General features: G+C 40.9%; 1 protein-coding gene across 1 annotated transcript in view; it reads right to left on the bottom strand.

The window, feature by feature from the left end:
* EFCAB6 (EF-hand calcium binding domain 6) overlaps positions 1-14,181 on the bottom strand; it is a 234,412-nt gene that overhangs the window by 124,417 nt on the left and 95,814 nt on the right. Inside the window, exon 12 of the mRNA XM_045779957.2 lies at positions 1,944-2,054. Coding sequence (XP_045635913.1) covers positions 1,944-2,054 — 111 coding nt within the window. The remainder of the gene's footprint in view (positions 1-1,943; positions 2,055-14,181) is intronic.

Here is a 14,181-nt window from a genome sequence, read left to right as displayed (position 1 = left end):
TGCCTCTCCCCTCCCCTCCCCACTCGCTTGCACTCCTTCTCTCTCTCTAAAAAGAGAGAGAGAGAGACCAGGAAAGAGAGCACATCACTTCCCCGTGTGCATGGGCAGCGTGCGGAGGCACACTCACCCACACGATCACTGAGGGCACACGCTTCCCATATTAAAGTAGTGGGAATGTCAACCCTCACAACCTCCCCCTCTCTGTTGACAACGGCCATGGCCACCTACGTGATCGGACCCCTCCCCTTTTCTTGCTTCTTGCATCCATCCCCTGAGCACAGGGCCATCACCCTGCATGTGTGCTCCTGAAGGCCTGTGACCACCCACTCTGGAGATCAAAGCCAACTTCACCCTGATCAGAAGGGGGCCGCAGGATCCCGTAATACCAATCCACAGACACCCTGGTCGGCCTCTGATTTTTAGTGTCAGTGAGACAGGATGACATTTCCCACCAAATAAAGAAGGACAGTGAATCAGCTGAACAATTCTCACCTTTGTTTGAGAGATTTTATTGCTGCATCCACACGGTCATCTTAGCTTTTCCAGTTGTACAAAAACATATAAACACACACACCTACTACCATTTCTAAGAAACATATAAAGTAGCAGAATTCCTGAGTCTGAGCTGCTCATGTGACTCACTGGAGCCTGGTTTTTCTACAGATCACTGGTGCAGGAAGGAATGGAAACTTCTGCAGTAATTATTACCTTCTTTAGTACCACTGACGTTGGGGCCCGGTAGTTCTTTGGGGGGTATGTGTGTGGGGGGGCTACTGTCTCATGCACCGTGGGACGTTTAGTGGCATACCTGGCCTGTACCCACTAGATATCAATAGCACCCCCATCCCAGCTGTGGCAACCAAAAATGTCTCGTAAAATTGCTAAAGGTCTCCTGGGGGCGGTGGGGAAGGGGCAGGATTGCCCCTAGTTGAGAATCACTGTTTTAAAGTAAATAAAACTCACATTTTAAATCTTTCCTATCTTTCAAATAAGAAAATCATTAAAAAAAAAAAAAAAGAAGTAACTTCACTTAAGAAATAAACTCAGAGAGTTGCATCCCAGGAACGGAGTCGGGGGTGGAGGGGGCGGGGAGGGAGCTCTAAATACCTAGAAGGCTGATAACCAGGGCAGTTCATCAAATATTCATAAATCCCTGAGACAGGAATAGGACCTAGTGAAATGGGAATTAACTCTGTGGTATATTTTACTTTACCATAGAGCATAGCGCTTTCAATGAACGTGCCAAGATTACAAAGCCTGTATTTTTCTTGAAGATTTATATAGGGCGATCAGTGCAGGGTACACACCAACATAAACAAAATACTTCTTAGAGCAAAAGACTAAATTCTAAAATGTCATGTTATTAAGTACTTTTTTACATTTTGGGCCCCATCGCAGTTTATGTGATAATGTAAATCTGAGGTTATAATAGACATTAGAATGAAAATAGAAATAATGGCGCTCAAGGCAAATAATCCCCGCTGACCCACGGTATCTGCACCACGCAGAGAGGGGTCGGGAAACACGTGAACGTGGATTGCTCCTTTCTATGGGACACTTAACCAAACATGCTTATACACAACTTTACACTTAAAGCTCAGTGTAACGTTAGCAGTGTTGATGTGCGTACCTAGAACATTCGAGCTCTATTTCTGCCTCCACTCACTAAGCAGATCTAGTTAAGACCCTTATAGTCTTTTTTTCACCTAGAAACTTAAAATAATTACGCCCACCTTAAAGTTGAAGGTCATTTTAAATAAGAATACTGTAAGGGGAATAACTGATAAACTGCAAATCATTATGTAACGTTCATAAGTATCCAATGAAGACGAATTTGTCGTTCAAAAAAACGAAGAAAAAGTTATTCAGATATATAACATTTTATAGATTCTGATACGTGTAACTAACATTTAGTTCTTTTATTATTATTATTTTTTACGTACCTATTTCTTTTTGTCAGGGGAACTGTATTGTTGACTTCCAACCACTGGGACTCATAAAGTGATGTCAGAAATTGTCTCCAATTGATTTTGGGAGTGGTTTTAAGTCCTAATCTGGATTTAAAAAAATAAAAATATTATTTTAAACATTTCTTCTATAACGCTGCATGGATCAGATGTTTAATATTGAGTTGACATTGGCAGCAATGAATTTATATGAAGTTTCAAATCTAAGGTAAACAAAATAATTTAGTAAAATTGTACTACAAATTGACTTTTAAAAAGCAAGGAAAATCAAGCTGATTCTATATCTCCATGTCTCTGCATTCCCTTAGCAGCAGCACACACCGAAGGGAGAAACAAAGGAATTTGATTAAAATTCTCATGTCCACAAAATAATCCTTTCAAAGTCACTATTTGGAGAGCTCAATCACTGTGGGGGGTAGAATAAAGGCCTGGAAGGCGTCCACATCGTAACCCCTGGGATCCGTGAGTGTGACCTCAGAGGGCAAAAAGGGACTCTGTGGATGTGACTGAGGGTGTGGACGGACATGGGAGAGCACCCCGCTTAACCAGGTGTGCCAGTCTGATCACAGTTCTTAAAATCAGAGCAGTTCTCCCAGCTGCAGCCCGAAAAACAGGCGAGTACAGGAGATATGAGGACAGGAGATTCGAGGACAGGAGATATGAGGACAGGAGATGCGAGGACGGGAGATATGAGGACAGGAGGTACGAGGACAGGAGATATGAGGACAGGAGATGCGAGGGTAGGAGATATGAGGACAGGAGAAGGGCCAAAGAGGAGACTGCAGATGCAGGAAGGGTCACGTGCCCAGGAATGCAGGTACCTCTAGAAGCTGGAAAAGGCAAGAAACAGACTCCCCGTTTCTCCTCTAGGCTTTGTTATCGCAGCAGCTGAAAACTAGTACAGATTGTAAATCTCAGCAAGAATAAGTAACTGGAAAATTGCTCAAGAGCAAACTGGCAAAGTTAATGTGCGGCCCCGTGACTCAGGGCGTAGGGATTTCGGCATGGCAAGATGCCAGCAGGAGCAACCCGATGGGAGCTCGGAAAGACCAGAGTGCAGGTCCCTGCTCCTCCACTCCTAGGACCCACGTGACCTCGGACAAGTTGCTCACTCTTCTGATTCTCTATTTTTTCTCATCTACAAAATGAGAATAATACCATGTACTGGGAGGGCTGCTCTAAGGATGAAAGCTACTAGATCAAAAAGGCCCTCCTGCAGTACTGGTCACCAGCAAGCGTTCAACCACATACCCTTCCCTACTGTCCATGTGACTTACACACTACGATTCATCCGTGCTTCCTTAACAGGGTGGCAAAATGTATTTGGGTTGAGATCCTTAAATAACAGCTACGAGATGCAAAAGTGGGAGACACCAGAAGACAGACTAGCCTGTTTGGATAGCTAAAAGTAGTGGCGTGCGTACACACACACACACACACACACACACACACACACACACGGTCATCTGGCCATACTGGCCCTTCAGCTCTTCTGAAGGGTTATGCTTTTCCTTGTCCTAGGACCCTCACGCTTGTTGCTTCCTTTGCCAATTCCCACACTCCCCACCCCACTGCCCATGCTTTACTTAATTCTGCACCTCTTTCAACTTACTCATTACTTTCTCAAGGAAGCCTTCTCTGATTTCCATAACCAGAGCTCTTTGCTCTCTTAGCCTGTCTCATAGCACCATGTCTCCTTCCTTTACAGCACTCATCACTAAGGATGAATAGTATTAGCATTTAACACTTGCACAGGACTTTGATCATGATTGTGATGATAGCACCTGATGCTTGGTAAATGGTTATTACCTCTACTTCTGCTCTCAGCCCCATAGACGTGTTTGTGAGAAAGAGACACGTTGATTGATCGATTTTCATTGCGTATACATGGCAGCATCAATAAGCGCACTGTGACAGTGGTCTAATGCCCTGCTGCTCACATACAGAACAAAGCTTCATCATTTGTTGCCTGCCTGCCTTCCCCACGTTGACCTCGATTTTTATAGTTTGTTAGTACTATCTATTTTCACCTTAAATTTTGGCAAGTTAGAAATTAATTTTCTATAATGGAAACACCGTGCCTACCATTAAAAGTAGAATCAGCTTCATATATTATGTTTAGGAAATTACCTTAGTCTTTGGGGAAAAAAAATCAAATTAGATCTTCACTCCATACAATACACTACAGTACATTCAAAATAGATGAAGAAGTGAAACGTAAACACTAGGACCATTAAAAAAGGCAAATCCAGGTACATATTCACCTGGTATTGGAATAAGAATGGGTTTTTAAGCAACATTTAAGAGGGGGAATCACAAACTTCCCTAGTTAATAGCGTCAACATGAAAAATTTCCATATACCAGAAATACTGAAACAACATTTAAGAGCCAAACAACAGACTAGCAAAGTTATCTATCACAATATGCATAACATATGGGTGATTTTTTTAAAACATTAAGTGCTTGTAAAATTTAATATAAAAAAACCCTAAAACTTAATTTCTTCTTCCAGTGATGGCGGAGTAAGATTCTACTGGACCTGTTCCCCTGCAGGCAGACACAGTAGGCTCTGGGTGTAATATCAAAAGCAGCTGCCTAAAAGCACTACGGAGTAAACAGAAGTGGGCACACTCTGGTAGGGAACCATGCTGAGAGGAGTGGAGTTGTCAGGAGTATTTTCAATGCTCTCAGCCTAGTGCTAGGCAATGCAGCATGAGGCGTAGCAAGGACATCAGTAAAAAAATAATAAATAAATAAAAATAAAAATAAAAAAGTATGTCCTAGAAAACTAGAAGACCAAACCCAGGCAAACCATAACCCTAGAGAGAAAGAGGACATCCTGGAGGAGAAAGAACCAGAGAGGGATCCCCAAATTCTGTCCTGCCACATTTCTGACTGGCTCTGAATCTCACAGGATCAGAACCTACTCAAAATCGTTTGGCTAAACACAAAAGATCCAAGCTAAGATCAGAGCTGCTACCCAAGAAACAGAATATGCAGTTTGAGTCCAACCTGTATAACCAACCTGATAACTGCCTGTAAAACAAAAGAAACAACATTCACTGAAAAAATACTAGCAAAATTTATTTTATTTTTTTTTAAGATTTTATTTATTTATTCGACAGAGATAGAGACAGCCAGCAAGAGAGGGAACACAGCAGGGGGAGTGGGAGAGGAAGAAGCAGGCTCATAGCGGAGGAGCCTGATGTGGGGCTCGATCCCATAATGCTGGGATCATGCCCTGAGCCGAAGGCAGACGCTTAACCGCTGTGCCACCCAGGCGCCCCAATACTAGCAAAATTTAGTCTCGTCACAATTTAATATTCAAAATGTTGAGGAAGGAATCTAAAATTATAGAACATATTGTGGCACCTGGGTAGGGTTGAGTAGCTGACTCTTGATTCCAGCTCAGATCATCATCTCAGGGTCGTGAGATCCAGCCCCACACTGGGCTCCGTGCTCAAAGGGGAGTCTGCTTAAGGATTCTCTCTCGCCCTCTGTCCCTCTCTCTGCTCAGGCATGTGCAAGTGCACACACACACACACACTTTCTCAAATACATAAATAAGTCTTAAAAAATAAAAATAATAAAATAAAATTATAGAACATATTTAAAAAACGGAAAATGGAACATTACTAGGGAGAGAAGTCTGACATACATGCGACTGGAATTACATAAGGAGAGGAGAGAGTGAATGGGGCAGAAAAGAATATTTGAAGACAGAAAGGCCAAAATTTCCCCAAATTTCATTAAACATATCCATTTACAGATTGAAGGTGTTCAACAACAACCAAGTAGAGTGCACATGAAAAAGGCCATTCCAAGGTGCATTACAAAGTCAAATTCGAAGAGTAAATCTTAAATGCAACAAGAGAAAAATTACTCATTACATGCAGGAGGACAAAAATTTAACAGATGACTTCTCACCCAAAATCACAGAAGCCAAAAGAAGTGGACAACATCATGAAATGCTAAAAGAAAAAAGTCACCCAAGAATTTTTTTATCTAAGAATATATCCTTCAAAAATGAAGGATAAATGAAGACATTTCTAAATTAAAGAAAGCTAAATGAATCCACCTTTAGCACACTGGTACCTTAGGAAGGAGTTCTTCAGGCTGAAGGGAAATGATAGCAGATGGAGACCTCACCTCCTCAGAAAAGAATGAAGATATTTGAAAAAATACAAAAGGCTACTTTTATTTGCTTTTTCTTCTTAATTTATTCATAGTTATTTAAAGCAAAAAAGTAATCACATTGTTTTGTGAAGTTTATTACATAGGTAAGTATAACATATACAATACCCACAGTATAAAGGACACAGGGGGCAGAACATAGACCCATATTGCTTACATAGGTTCTACATTTTATGTGAAGGCTGGGGGCAGTAAAGATGTATACTATAATCCCCATGAAAAATTATACAAAGAAGTATAACTAAAAAGACCATAAGAAAATTAAAACTGAATTCTAAAAAGTATTCCGATTACCCAAAAAGAAGAAAAAGAGCAAACAAGCAAAAAAATGGGAGACCCAAATTCAGATATATCAATAATTACCTTAAATATTAATGTACTAAGTACTTCAATTGGATTTTTTAAAAAAGATCCAAATTTATGCTTTCACAAAAAAGGCACATTTATTATTATTTTTTTTTTTAGAGAGAGAGTGAGCACGTGTACAAGTGGTGGGGGGTGGGGGAGGGACAGAGGGAGAGGGAGAGAGAAAATCTAAAGCAGTCTCCACACTTAGTGGAGATCATGACCCGAGCCCAAATCAAGAGCTGGATACTTAGGGGCGCCTGGGTGGCACAGTGGTTAAGCGTCTGCCTTCGGCTCAGGGTGTGATCCCGGCGTTATGGGATTGAGCCCCACATCAGGCTCCTCTGCTATGAGCCTGCTTCTTCCTCTCCCACTCTCCCTGCTTGTGTTCCCTCTCTCACTGGCTGTCTCTATCTCTGTCAAATAAATAAATAAAATCTTTAAAAAAAAAAAAAAAGAGTTGGACACTTAACTAAGTGAGCCACCCAGGCACCCCAAAAGGCACATTTAATATAAAGACACAGATAGGTTGAAAATAAAAGGACACTACCTTAAGTCACACAATCAAGGTCAACCTCAAAGGTGACAAGTCATATTGATACTATACACCCTTGATACGATGTGACAAGAATGATACTTTACCCCTGTGGTCTTCCAAAAACACATTACCCCAGTCTAATCAGTCAAATCCCAGTTGAGGGACATTCTATAAAATATCTGACCAATAATCCTCAAAACTGTCAAGGTCATTAAAAAACAAGGAAAGTCCGAGAAAGCATCAGAACCAAAAGGAACTTAAGGGCATATGACTGCTAAACATAATGTAAATTAAACAACTAAATAAATGGAAAGATATACCATGTCCATGGAGTAGAAAACTGAATATGGTTAAACTGGCAATTCTCTCCATTGTATTCACAATCAAATTCCTAACAGGCTTTTTTTTTTTTTAAACATTGAGAAACTGATTCTAAAATGTATAGAAAGGCAAAGACACTAGAATAGTCAAACAATTCTGAAAGAGAAGAACAAGTCTGGAGGACTGCACAACCTAATTTCAAGACTTAACTATTTAGCTACGGTAATCAAGACAGTGTGGTATTGATGTGAGAATAAACCTATAGATTAATGAGGAGACTAGAGTCCAGAAACCCACTCACACTTGAATAGTCAACTGATTTTCAACGAAGGTGCAAAGTAGTTCATCAGAGAAATGATAGCCTTTTCAACAAATGATGCTGGGAAAACTGGATATCTGGACAGAAACAGAGTGAATCTCCACCCTTACCTCACACCATACACAAAAATCGACTAGAAATGGATCTCCCATAAAAATTACCCATAACAAATTTTTAAATAGATAAAACAGATTTCATCAAAATTAAAAAATTTTGTACTTCAAAATACAGAGTTAAGAAAAGAGAAAAGCAAGGCACACTAAGAGTAAATATGTAAAAATATGTAGCTAACAAAGAACTCATATCTAGGATATATAAAGAACTCTTACAAATCAATAACAGGGAAATAAACAATTCAATAAAATAAACAAAAATCTGTACATATACTTTTAAAAAAAAGAATATAATATGAATGGCCAATAATCACAAGAAAATAGGCTTAACATCATTAGTCATCACGAAAATGCAAATTAAAGCAGACTGAAATACCTCTGCACACTACTAGAATGGGTAAAATTAAGAAGCCTGGCAATACCAAGCATTAATGAGGATGTAATCATCTGGAATTCTTACATGTGATTGATGGAACTGCAAAATGGTACAGTTACTTTGTTTTTTTTTTTTTTATTAATAATGATTTTTTATTATATTATGTTAGTCACCATACAGTACATCCCCGGTTTTCGATGTAAGGCTCGGTGATTCATTAGTTGTGTATAACACCCAGTGCACCATGCAATATGTGCCCTCCTTACTACCCATCACCGGTCTATCCCATTCTCCCACCCCCCTCCCCTCTGTAGCCCTCAGTTTGTTTCTCATAGTCCATAGTCTCTCATGTTTCATTCCCCCTTCTGATTACCCCCCCTTTCTTTATCCCTTTCTTCCCCTACTGATCATTCCAGTTCTTATGTTCCATAGATGAGAGAAATCATATGATAGTTGTCTTTCTCTGCTTGACTTATTTCACTAAGCATTATCTCCTCCAGTGCCGTCCATGTTGTAGCAAATGTTGAGAACTCGTTCTTTCTGATTGCTGAGTAATATTCCATTGTATATATGGACCACAACTTCTTAATCCAGTCATCTGTTGCAGGGCATCTCGGCTCCTTCCACGATTTAGCTATTGTGGACAATGCTGCTATGAACATTGGGGTGCATATGGCCCTTCTCTTCACTACGTCTGTATCTTTGGGGTAAACACCCAGTAGTGCAATGGCTGGATCATAGGGTAGCTCAATTTTTAACTTTTTAAGGGACCTCCACACGGTTTTCCAGAGTGGCTGTACCAACTTGCATTCCCACCAACAATGTAGGAGGGATCCCCTTTCTCCACATCCTCTCCAACAATTGTTGTTTCTTGCCTTGTCTATTTTTGCCATTCTAACTGGCGTAAGGTGGTATCTCAGTGTGGTTTTGATTTGAATTTCCTTGATGGCTAATGATTTTGAACATTTTTTCATGTGTCTGTTAGCCATTTGTATGTCTTCATTGGTGAAGTGTCTGTTCATATCTTCTGCCCATTTTTTGATTTGTTTATTTGTTTCTTGTGTATTGAGTTTGAGAAGTTCTTTGTAGATCTTGGATACCAGTCCTTTATCTGTAGTGTCATTTGCAAATATATTCTCCCATTCCGTGGGCTGCCTCTTAGTTTTTCTGACTGTTTCCTTGGATGTGCAGAAACTTTTAATCTTGATGAAGTCCCATAAATTCATTTTATCTTTTGTTTCTCTTGCCTTTGGGGATGTGTCATGAAAAAGGTTGCTTTGGCTGATGTCGTAGAGGTTGCTGCCTATGTTCTCCTCTAGAATTTTGATGGATTCCTGTCTCACATCGAGGTCTTTCATCCATTTGGAGTTTATTTTTGTGTATGGTGTGAGATAGTGGTCAAGTTTCATTCTTTTGCATGTACCTGTCCAATTTTCCCAGCACCATTTATTGAAGAGACTGTCTTTTTCCCACCGGATGTTTTTTCCTGCTTTATCAAATATTAGTTGCCCAAAGAGCTGAGGGTCCATTTCTGGGCTCTCTATTCTGTTAAAATGGTACAGTTACTTTGGAAAACAGTTTGACAGTGTCTCATAAATTTAAACATACACTCAAACCTACAATCCAGCAATTTTACTACCAGGTATTCACCCAAGAGAAATGGAAACATGTATACACACCAAACTGAAAACAACCCAAATGTCTGTCAACTGGTGAATGGGTCAGCAAATTGTGGTAAACCAATATGGTGGAACACTCCTTGGCAATTAGAAATGTTGGGATATGCAACAAGATGGATGAATCTTAAAAACATGGTAAATGAGGAAAGTAGTCAAACACAAAAGAGTACATCCTGTATGATTCCATTTATGAGAACTCCTAGGAAAGCCAAAACTATGGTGACAATGACAGAGAGCGATCAGTGGTCGCTGGAGCTGAGGGTCAGGGAAGGGGTTGGTTACGAAGGGCCAAGAGTAGAATGATAGGGTCATGGAAGTATTCTATATATTGACTATGGCAAGGGTTAGATAAATAGAGACAACTGCCAAACTCATTAAACTACGCCCTTAAGAATGAATTTTATTTTAGTAACATACTGGAGTAAAATGTTTTTAAAACATAGAAGATCATCAAAGAACATGGATGAATAATTATTCACAGAGAAAGTACATAAAACTTTTAAACATGAAAAAGCGTGCAAGCGCAACAGCAACCAAGGACCCACAAATCAACACAACAGTGAGGAACTCTGCTTCCACCTGTCAGATTCGCAAGGATTCAGAAGTGGCAATGTGGAATGCTGGCAAAAAGCCTCTCACGAGCCGCCCTCGTAAGAATAAATTAACACCTTCCTGTAGTGCATTTGAGCAATACGGAATGGAAACTTTAGAAATGTTTAAACTTTTGACTCCAGGGTTAACAAAACATGCCGTGACCATTAAAAATTAATTTCAAAGGCTTTCCAATGACATAAAAAATGCTCCTGCTATAATACCGTGTGAGAAAACAGACCATAATCTATACGTCATATGACCTCAACAATGTTCAGTGTGCATGCAGTGTGCGTACACAAAGAAATTCCAGAAGGAAATATACTAAAATATCAGTAGCGGTTATCTCTGGCTATTACGATGATGGGGAATTTATTTTTTCTCTATGGTTTCCCCTATTTTCCAGTTTGAGCCTGTATAGCTTTTATAATCAACATGAATAAACACAAGAATGAAATGATTTTTGAAAACTAAGCGCCAATTTTGCTAGAAGTCACATGAGTAACCATTATCCGAAGGTCACAAAGATACAGCTGAGTCTTTTAGTCTTAAAAATGTCCCAGGGACTCTCTCTCTCTCTCTCTCTCTCTTTTTTTTCCTCAAGCAGCTCTCCCTCTGGATTTGGATGTTGGGGGCCCAGTACTATTCCCATCCAACTTTCCCATCCCATGAATCCAGGTAGAGCCTTATAGTGGTGCATGACTCCATCTATGGAGAAGGGAAAAGAAAACACGGATTTGTCACATTGTTCCAAAAAGTCTGGATTCCATTCAACCAGTGGTTACTGTCGCAGGAGGCAGCAAAGAGAAACAGGGTGGAGAGACTAAGCCCATGAGCCGGAGGGACCAAGAAGGCTCAGCCAGGAGGAGAGTCATCAGAACTGAAAAGATGGGCAGACCTGCGACAGGTGGGGATGGTGATGGTGAGAGACAAAAGGCGGATGTAACCAGTGTGGGAAATGAACAACCTCACTGGCTGACTCTTCTTCCTCCATCCAATCGCTAATGTTAACAACCCCATCTCTCATTTCTCTTCTCTATCTATATGCACTCTCTTGGCAACCTATTCTGTTCTCTGGCTTTAGATACCATCTATGTTGATCTGTACAAAGTTGATACCCATATGTCTTTCTCTAGCCTGGACTTCTTTTTCTGAGCTTCCGACAGTCTATTCAACATCAATAGTTGGATTTCTAACAGGCATCTCAGACTTAACACGTCCAGTATTAAACTCTTGACTTCTGTCCCCTAATCTGTTTTCCTTCCTCCCATTTTCAAATATGCCAAGTTCCCACTTCCATGAAGGCCTCTTCATGGGTCTGTTGGCCTGGGATGCTCTTCCACAACAAATACAATGTGACTGGTGTGTTCTAAACTTGTGCGACACAGCCGACTTCCTTTCTGCAAGCCTGATGCTTTCATGAAGGGCTCACCTTAAATGCCATCTCCCCGAGAAGTTGTCCCTGATTGCCTCATCTGGGGTAGGTTTGCCCTATGCATCACGATTTAGAATTGGTTTATTTGCTTCTGAGTTAATAATATGTGTTGGTAAGAAAGAGCACATTCAATGATTTTTAGCATCCTCTTCCCCAAGCCCACCAACACTGCATCTCTAAGGATCCTCTGAAGGGAGATTATGGGGGCCCCACCAGAGGCCACAGAGAGAATAGAAGCTATAGGGTCGAGATGTGCAGGTTACCTAAGAGAAACGGTCCAAAGGGCAAATGGACCAAGATAATAAAACTCTACCAGAAAGCCAAAGAAACTCTGGAGGAGGGAGGGAAGATGCTGGTCTGAGAAAAGTGCATGGGATACAGGCTCGAGCTGTCCAAGAAACAATAGCCAGGGGCTTGCCAAGTCCCAACCCACACTGCTCCTGCCATGTCCTGGACAAATGCCCCCGCCATACTGCCAAGGTATGGGCATGCTCTAATGGTAGCCGCAACCTGCCCCTTTCTCTCTTCAAAGATAAGGGCATGCAAGTAACTGCAGGTGGCATTAATTCAGGGACAACTGCTGTACTTTACCAGAAAACAAAATCATTTGCATATTTTAACTTTATTTTTAGTAAATGACACATCACTTGCAACACATTCCACATTGCACAATCCATCATCCCATTCCAGGGTGCCGTGATATGGGAATTCGGAACTACGCATCCAGAGGAGAGGAAGTGAGGGCCTGAAGTGGTCTGGTGGTGGGGTAGCACGGAGGTGAGCTAAGCACATTGCTCCTATGGCCACCTAGGGCAGTGTCATTCTGCAAACAAAATAAGTTTTCGAAATCCCACATATCTCCTCCATGGATACTCATGATGTTGAGTTAACATATTAACAGCCATGAGATGTCCTCATAGTTGGGAGGTGGGAAACTCCTTTTATAGCTACATCTTGGGAGTACTTACCACAATAAGCTAGAGCAGAATCAGGGTGTTTCAGCCCGCAAGAGTTTCTGGCAAGAGCTAACCAAACACAAGGTCCTTAGGAAAGACCAAAGTGCTGCCCGATATTTACAGAATACACAGAAAATTCTAGGTCTGATGGGCAGAAGCCTGACTTGAGTTGTTGAAGTGGCAATTCATGACCTGTTGCTCAGGTCACAGACCAAAACCAATTCATAGACCCAGAGCCCCTTAATTAAGGGGGAATCTGGATACCTTTGAAGAACAAACCTACAATAGAGCCATATACATATACTGAGAATCTTCCTTCAAACCTTGCCCAGAAGATCCTTCAGCCGTTTACCAAAATGACTACACATGAAGGGAAAGAAAATACCTAGACCACTCAGGGTTATTAGATAGTGGCTCTGAACTAATGATAATCCATGGAGAGCCAAAGTGCCAGCATAGTCTTCCGGGTCACAGTGGAGCCTTATGGAGAAGAGTTGAAGCCCAAGCCCATGTTGTAGCAGGTCTGGTAAGGTTATAGGCTCATCCTGTGGTTACTTCTCCAGGCTCAGAATACGTAATGGAAATAATTATTCTTAGTCACTGCAGAATCCTCACATTTGTTCTTGATTGATCCATGAAATAAGGGGCTATGATGGTAGGAAGGACCAAGTTGAAAACCCAACGCTTTAGCAGAGGGTTTAAAAAGCATACCACCTCCCTGGAGTGCATCAAAGAATAAAAGACAAGGGCAAGAGGTTGACTTCTACCATATTCCATCTAAATCACCATGTCCCAGTGTAAAAGCTACTTGGATATTTGAAAATGCCTGGATTACGGCAAATTTAATCAAGTGATGATGCCAAACTCACCTGCAAATCAACAGGGCGCCTGGTATTGGGTATGTAGCTATAGACATATCAAATGCTAACTTTTCAATTTCCTTTTCAACAGTTTCCCATTACATGGCAGGAAGATCAGTACCCCTCCAAATCTTATCTCAAGACTATGTCAACTCACCTGTGTCAACTCAAGACTATGTCAACTCACTATGTCAACACATATCATATAATGTGAAGGAACTCTGATCCAGGCTTGCCCAGAGGGTCCTACAGATATTTACCAAGTAGCTATGCATTGTTTTTTTTTTTTTTTTCAAAAAGATATTTATTATTTATTTATTTATTTATTTATTTAGAGTGAGCGAGGAGGGGTAGAGGGAGATGAAGAGAGAGAATCTTAAGCAGATTCCTCACTGAGGGCAGAGCCCAACATGGGGCTTGATCTCATGACCCTGAGATCATGACCTGAGCTGAAATCAAGGGTTGGACGCTCAACTGACTGAGCCA

This window comes from Ursus americanus, chromosome 17 (genome assembly GCF_024610735.1).
Source record: "Ursus americanus isolate L20-20 chromosome 17, mUrsAme1.1.p, whole genome shotgun sequence".
NCBI lineage: Eukaryota > Metazoa > Chordata > Mammalia > Carnivora > Ursidae > Ursus > Ursus americanus.
Note: the sequence above shows the minus strand (reverse complement) of the source record. Positions and strands in the feature narration are given on the sequence as shown.